The 8,056-nt window shown below is 34.6% G+C and overlaps 1 protein-coding gene across 5 annotated transcripts; it reads left to right on the forward strand.

The window, feature by feature from the left end:
• LOC107635445 (receptor-like serine/threonine-protein kinase At3g01300) lies at window positions 4,832-7,807 on the forward strand. 5 transcript variants are annotated; one of them, XM_021122070.1, is made up of 4 exons: window positions 4,832-5,160; window positions 5,368-6,025; window positions 6,166-7,260; window positions 7,400-7,807. In XM_021122070.1, exons 2-4 carry the CDS (start codon window positions 5,389-5,391, stop codon window positions 7,684-7,686), a joined length of 2,019 nt encoding a protein of 672 aa, XP_020977729.1. In that variant the 5' UTR covers window positions 4,832-5,160; window positions 5,368-5,388; the 3' UTR covers window positions 7,687-7,807. The 5 variants fall into 5 exon arrangements, with proteins under 5 accessions (XP_020977729.1, XP_020977730.1, XP_020977728.1 ...); XM_021122071.1 differs by having other exon boundaries at window positions 6,247-7,260; window positions 7,325-7,807; XM_021122069.1 differs by having other exon boundaries at window positions 4,835-5,160; window positions 5,289-6,025; window positions 7,325-7,807.

Raw genomic sequence — 8,056 nt, forward strand, 5'->3', positions numbered from 1 at the left:
ATTTTTTTTTGTTTTTTTTTTTTTTGTGATATGATTGATTTAGTGTTGATATATATTTTTGTTAACCATTTAATAGTCCATCTAAAAAGATAAATAATAATTCTTATTGGTATTGAAATAGATATTGATGGACTTTTACTTGGCTAGATCTGTAACTATGGGCTTATCAACGTGATTTTAGAGAGGGCCAATTTTGATAGATGATACCAAAAAAAATCATAATAATGTTGAGCAATGCAACCCAAAAACTTTCACTGATATCATTGATTCATAAGACAAAAAATTCTTAGAAGGTAACAAGTTTGACTTTGATATTTTTAACAAACTAATGAGGCACAGGATTCGGTGGTTTAAGAATCTTTGGACCACTTAGTGGTCCAAGTAAAAAACATATTTTTGGAATTTTTTTTATCAATTATTACGTAGTCTTTGAACTAATTTTAATTACAAATTAATTCCATATATTTTATTTAATTATAAAAATAATTTTTTATTTTATAAATTATTATTTTATCAATTATCTATTATATTTATTAACAATCAAATACAAAAATAACAACCAATTATATCCTCCATTCATCCTAATAATTTAAATTGATTAAAAAATTAACTTTGATCTCGTTACGTTCGTCCATGGCTTTAATTTCGTCATGTAGTATCACGGATTTAATTAATACTAGTAGAAATACATTTCCTTCGTCCAAACTAGACCAAACTACAGGATCAATGATTTAAGTTAAGTGATAAAAATTTTTCTTATGTTAATACATTGATATTGGTGCAAGAAGATAATAAGATCTTGATCATGGTGATTGAAAAAAAAAATTGGATTAATGAGAATTTGTACAACCTATTTGTGATTTATGAAAGTATAATAGAATAAATTGTGCAAAATCCTACAGAATTCTGAAAAATGAGAATATTACCAATTGATTGAGTAGATGGATATTCCATTACCAATAGATTGAAATTGGCAAAACATTCAACTTCATCACCTTCCAATCGATTGGATTACATTACCAATCGATTGAATTTGGCTAAAACTTCAATGTCATCACTTTCCAATCGATTGTATTTGGCAAATCCATGTTGTTTTCGTGAATTCAATCAATTGTTTTGAGACATTCATTCGATTGGAAAGTATAAACAATCGATTGGTTTAAGATTTTTACCATTCTACCTTACAACTTTCAATCGATTGTTTTGTGATATAGTGTAAACCAATTGATTGAGTTATCATTCAATCGATTGTTTTGAAAAACCAATCGATTGTTCAAGGAAACACGATTTGGAAGCCATGGACGAATGTAACGAGATCAAAGTTAATTTTTTAATCAATTGGAATTATTAGGATGAATGGAGGATATAATTGGTTGTTATTTTTGTATTTGATGGTTAATAAATATAATAGATAATTGATAAAATAATAATTTATAAAATAAAAAATTATTTTTATAATTAAATAAAATATATAGAGTTAATTTGTAATTAAAATTAGTTCAAAGACTACGTAATAATTGATAAAAAAAACTCCAAAAACATGTTTTCTACTTGGACCACTAAGTGGTCCAAAAGTTCTTGGACCACCGAATCCTGTGCCAACTTTCCTTTATGACAACGACTCATTTTAAACATTATTTCATCCCAATATAACAGTAAACCACTTGAGGCACCCTCCGACTCAACATATTCTCATCCCGCAGATCACTCTCTCGAATTCTTATTACATCAAATTTCGTCACTACTCGCCACTTAATCTCAAACAAGCCCAACCTATTCAACTTAATTTTTTTCTTGAGGTTTTTGACCATGTTTAATTTTCCATCGCCCATTAACCTCCTACCATTCAAAGAACAAATTATTTTAATAAATTATTACACACCTTTTTTTTTGGTCTGCAGTGTCTTGCTTTCTCTTTCTGTTTTGCCAAATTTTCTTTTCTGAGCAATTTTTTCATTCTGTGCTTGGAGAATAGCTATAATATCATCTTCTTCATTGTATAAAATTGCACTTGATTCCAACGCTAGGTCCCAAGTTTTTCTATTTTAAAGCATCTGCTCCTCCAAAATATTATTTCTGTTTCCCTTACTTCCTTCATTCTTGTCCGAACCACCATCATCAACCACCCTCTTTCCAGCTACTTCTTCATCGTGTTCTGATAGCTCTCCCCTGTCTCTTTGTAAATGTTGTTCCCTTTGTGCCGAAACCCATGCCACTATTATTCACAATGTCATCCCTATCACGCGTTTCTTCATCAACGTCTTCTGCACCATCATCATCAACATACACACCCAACCCACCAGTCCCTCCATTCAAACCGCCGGGAGAGTAGCGGCTTGGTTTTCCGCCACCAACTCTTCCTCGATCTCACGACCCAACATAGGTGGCATCAAGGTTGTGCATTTTCCTTGCCATGTTGAACCTCCTTTGTCGTGGTCAGTCTTTAGCTTTTCTCCTTCAACATCGATTCGGTCTCCCTTGATCTTCTCTGCGCCGGTTTTCAGTGCAAGTTTTGCAGCTGCACACTTGTTGTAGACCCTTCTCTAGTGTGCCCATCCCTATCATAAAAATCGTGCTCTATTTCCATGAAGTCTGACTCAGATTCTAAATCCAACCCAACATCACCGAACCGGTTGATTGAGGAAGCCGAGTCTAAAGATCATTTTCTGTCTTTTTTGGACATCTTTGAATTGTTGGACCTAACACCAAACTTACAAAGAACCTTCTTTTTCTTATTCCTTTTGCCCCTCCTTTCTAATCCATTAAAGTTACCTTCATAAATCCATGTTACTGTATCTTCAAAATCAACTTCATAATTAATATGATCACATCCCACACAATCCGCTCTCCCTTCAATTCCTTCATAAGTTGGTTGATATGTTACTGTTTTTATCTTTTGTTTTGAATGATCATTAATCCACTCATTCAAAATAATTTCAGGAATTACCAACATGCCCTTATCTTCTCCATCTTTCCTCAACTCTCCCATCACCACATCGGCTGCTTGGTCGTTGAAAACCGCCGATTTTATAGCCCGTGCACTCCTTAAGCTCGTACCCACACACTCTCTTTCCGCAACTTCTTCGTTGTTCACAATTATAGTCACTTTTTTCACTAGCTTCTTCATAACAATTCAATCCAAAAGCCTCCCGTCTCACTTCTTTCACTAGCACATCGAATCTACTGATACCTATTGTGATATGGACCCATTCATTAATCATATCCATGATACAAGTATCAATTTACATTCGTCCAACACTAAGACTGCGTTTGTTTTTAGAGATAGGACAGAACATGACATTGAAACGGAGACAATAGGACGGAGACACTAAAAATTATCTTTTGTGTATTGTGTTTGGATACGATGGACAATACACTAATGTAATGTCTAGTATTATGTTTGGATACATATGGATAAGACTAAAATATTATATGAAATGACTAAAATAACCCTGTGATTCCAAATTTTCTACATCAATACAAATTAATTTAATAAAAAATAAGAGTACGTAGGAGTACAGACGAAACTTGAAAAAAATATTTGAAGAGGCAAAAAATTTTAATAAAAAAATATATTAGTATTTATATTAAAATAAAATTTATAAATATAATTATGAATTATCGATCCCCAATAAAAAATTCTACAGAAAGGAGAGAGTACTTAGAAAAGAAAGAGATAGGGGAAGAACAGGAAGAAAAAGTATCTCTAAACAACGCAATAGAAAAAATAAAAAGGGGTAATAGTGGAAAAAAAGGAAAACAAAATTTATAAAATTGTCCGTATCCACTCTTCCAAATCCCGTGTCTATCATTGTCCTTCGTGAAAGAGTGGACACAAAAGTATAAAAAACTGTCTCGGAGACAATATATCCACTGTCCATGTCTCTGCTTCCAAACACTTTTTAAACAAGTGTTGTCCATGTCTCCGTGTCCTGCCCCCGAAAACAAACGCTACCTAAAAGACATGCACGATTCTGTCACTTTGTCACAACCGACTACTTTCCCCATTGGCCTCCTAATATACTAAAGGTTTCTGCTGACCACGCATGTAACGGAAGAATTGCAAGAGACTATGCATTTTAAATGTATATGCTTCTTCCGCATTCAATATAGAATCAAAAGTCAAAAGAACTTTATATGCTCCCAGTTCCCATACTTTGACAACTTGAGGCAGGTTTTTTCCAATCATCTTTTTCAAGGAACTTAAATCAATTGCCTTCGTCGTACTGCCGACCAGACTTCTCTGTAGCCACTCCAGATTCTTTTTCACCACCGATACTTCCACTTTCTTTGTCCACCCATTTCCATGCGAGTCTGGCTCTTTTTGGTGCGTTGTTAGTTTCTCTACTTACTTTTGGTTATCTCCTTTCTAAGGTTGAGAATTTGTCTTGTTCTGACTATCACCTCGTTCCTGAACTGTCTTTCGGACCTTTGTCTCAGTTCGTCTATACTTCATTTCTCCCACGTACACAATCTTCCCTCTCAACCTCATACGATTCATTTTTGTTATAGCCTTCAGAGCTCCACCTTTCATTGTGTATCGGATGAACGCAAAAACATACATATTACCACCTTTTTGTTTTCGTGATACATAAATATCGTTAATGCGTCCAGTCCAATTAAACAGATGAAATAATTCATTCTTCGAAATATTTTCAGAGAGATTATCAACAAAGATGAAAAAAGACTTATTTTCCAACCGTTGATACTTTTCTCGATTCCAAATCTCGTAATATTTTACATATTCTCTAATTCTAACCTACTATATGTTTCCATCCTCTTTCTCATTCCTTCTCTCATCTCTCACTCCTCACTCCTCACTCCTCACTCCCAATACCCTCCTTTTCTAATTTTACTTTTTACTCATTCTAAAGAAAAAGCTACTTCGAGAAGAAATATATATATATATCAAATCTCTTTAATGTCTAATTTTCCACCGATACAGAGGCAACAAACAAGTCAAACTCATTGAACCCATACTTGCAGACGCTGTTGCAATGAAAATATGTGAACTCTTTTTACTCAATTATTGAACTTGAGAACCCTATCGGATAAAAAAGTTAGTTTAAGCATTATTAGAAGGGCTTCTCTGAGCTGGATCGGAGTAAGAGACTACAGCATCAAGGTATGTGAAGATTTGTTTCTGCATTTAATCCTCAGGTATTTCACTCTCCTTCCCTATATATTCGTTATAGAATTTGGCAACCACCTACTATTGCATTTATCAGATTATTTGATGAGCATTTATATATAAGTTAAATTTCCTAAATTAGTATCATTTTATTTAGACTAGTTTCACATATTCCTGGAGCCTAGCCTTTGCAGTTTGCAACCGACTCATGGTCATGAATCATGATGCTTTGACAGGTGTATGAAATTAGAATAACGATGATATTGAAATGTTTGGGGTTTTGTGGTTGGAAGAAGAAGGAAAGTTCATCATCAAAGAGAAAGTATAAAACAGTAATAGAAGAGCTATGCCATCAATTTTGCATGGAAGATATTAGAAAAGCAACCAACAACTTTGACAAAAAACTTCTCATTCTACAAGACGACTCTTATTGTAGCGTGTACAAAGGCTGTCTCGAGTATAACGGTACAACTGAATATACAATTGCAGTAAAACCCGGGCGCGATACCATCCGTTCATATATGGTGAAGGAAATTGAGGTGCTATGTCAGCTTCGTCACCCAAATATAATCTCACTTATAGGCTTCTGCGACAATGAAAATGAAATGATTGTTGTGTACGAGTACATGGCCAATGGATCACTTGGTGATTACTTGAGTAAAAGGAAGAAGGAACCGCTATCATGGAACAAGAGACTAGAGATCTGCATCGGAGCAGCACGTGCTCTACACTACCTTCACGCTGGAGCCAAGCGTACTATCTTTCATCGCTTCATACAACCCGCTAACATTCTATTGGATGAGAATATGGTACCCAAACTCACAAATTTTGAAACTTCCTTGCAAGGACCACTCTCTACCTCCAAGCCAAAACCAATTATAGATATTATTCGGGGTAATTTAATTTATTTTTTTTCTATTAAGTTATCAACACTTCCTTATTAAGAGTAAAGGATTGGATTGGATCATTTTTAAACATGTGTAACATATTAACATATTACTCTCTAAATAATTAAACACTAGTTTCACTTATAGGTACAATTGGATACATTCCCGATGAAGTGCTTACACTTGGCATCTATACTGATAAATGTGATGTTTACTCCTTTGGTAAAGTTCTACTAGATGTGATATGCGGCACAAAGGACGAGGATTTGATGAACAAGATCAATATGTTAGCAAGCCTACACTTTGGGGAGAAGACGAATGAATATTTGGAACATTTCCCCCCAAGCAAGCTCTTATGTTCGTGGATTCCTATGGAGGAGATGGTTGATCCAGATCTTAACGGAAAGATTGCTCCCGAGTGTTGGGATGCAGTAATGAGTATTGCTCAAAGATGCATAGACTATGAAGCAGATGAGCGACCAACAATGGGTGAAGTAGAGTTGTTGCTTGAGAGTGCTCTCTCATTGCAGCAACAATCTGATATAACACACTCTTCTGCTGTTCATTACACCTTATCCTCCACCACCTATATTCATATGCAACCATCAATTTGTATTCATGCCAATAACATAGAGGACATGCTAAACCATCAATTTCCCCTGCCTGATATTAGAGAAATGACCAATAATTTCGATGACGATTATGGAATAATGGGAAAAGGTAGTTTTGGGGAAATGTACCGAGGTCGTGTCAGACTTAATGGTGTAACAGATAATTACTACTATTGGATCGCAATAAAGAAGATGGATTGGCCATCAATTTGTGATTCTGGGATGCAGTTCAACTTCAGGAAAGAAATTGAGAAAATCTGTGTGCTTCGCCATCCAAATTTGGTGTCTCTTTTAGGATTCTGTGATGATGATGATGATGATAATGATGATGATGATGATCTTGATGATTCTGTTGACAATGATAATGATGATGATGCCAAGATACTTGTATCCGAGTTCATACAGAATGGAAGTCTACTTTATAACCTGCATGATAGTCATCGGAATAAGAAAGCTCTGACATGGAAGAAACGACTGCAAATATGCATTGGAGTAGCACAAGGACTACACTACCTTCACACAGCATCCATTTTTCACCGTAACATTAAACTTACTAACATCCTTTTGGATCGCGCTATGGTGCCTAAACTCTCAGATTTTGGGTTTCCCTGGTCAAACCCAATACATGCAGGTAATTATTTAGCTTGTACTTGTAAGAGAAACCAAATAATTCTTACCAATTCAAGGACTTGCAGGTTATTATGCTGCTCCTGAATGGTCTGAAGGTCATGAATTCACAGATAAGTGTGATGTTTACTCTTTTGGTATAGTTCTACTACAAGTAGTATTCACGAGCAAGCTACCGCTTATTGAGGGGGAGAGTGATCCGATTCTCAAGGGTAAGATTGCACCACAGTGCTGGGAAGTTTTCTTAGACATCACACAACGGTGTTTGAAATTTGAAGCAAATGAGAGACCAACCATGAATGAAGTTATAAGTCAACTTGAGCATGCTCTGGCACTACAAGAGGAAGCAGATGCCAACACTAGTGATGAATACAACTTATTATCAATGACCTTTGATGATGATGTTTTATTAGGAAGAGCCTTATGTTAGCATTATTTTCGGAAATTGTATTTTGTTGGTTCATTTATTTAATATGTTTATTCAAGATTTATGTGTAAACTTGTTGACCAATGAAAAAAGCATGAATACTAGCTCATAATATTATCTGTTATCTGAGTTTTAAAAATAAGTACCTGGTATGATCGTTGAAAATAGAAAAAGATGTAAAACATTGAACAAACATGATACTGAGATATGACCACAAAGCATATCAGTGTTATGAGTTTTCTATATAACTAGAGTGAGATTTCCACAATATACGGATAGATAAATTAATTATACTATATGGTGTATTTTAATAAATGTTATATTATTTAAACATTGATTAGATAATATGTAAATTAAGTTAAATTTGGAGTGT

Source organism: Arachis ipaensis, chromosome B04, assembly GCF_000816755.2.
Source record: "Arachis ipaensis cultivar K30076 chromosome B04, Araip1.1, whole genome shotgun sequence".
NCBI classification, from domain to species: Eukaryota; Viridiplantae; Streptophyta; class Magnoliopsida; order Fabales; family Fabaceae; genus Arachis; species Arachis ipaensis.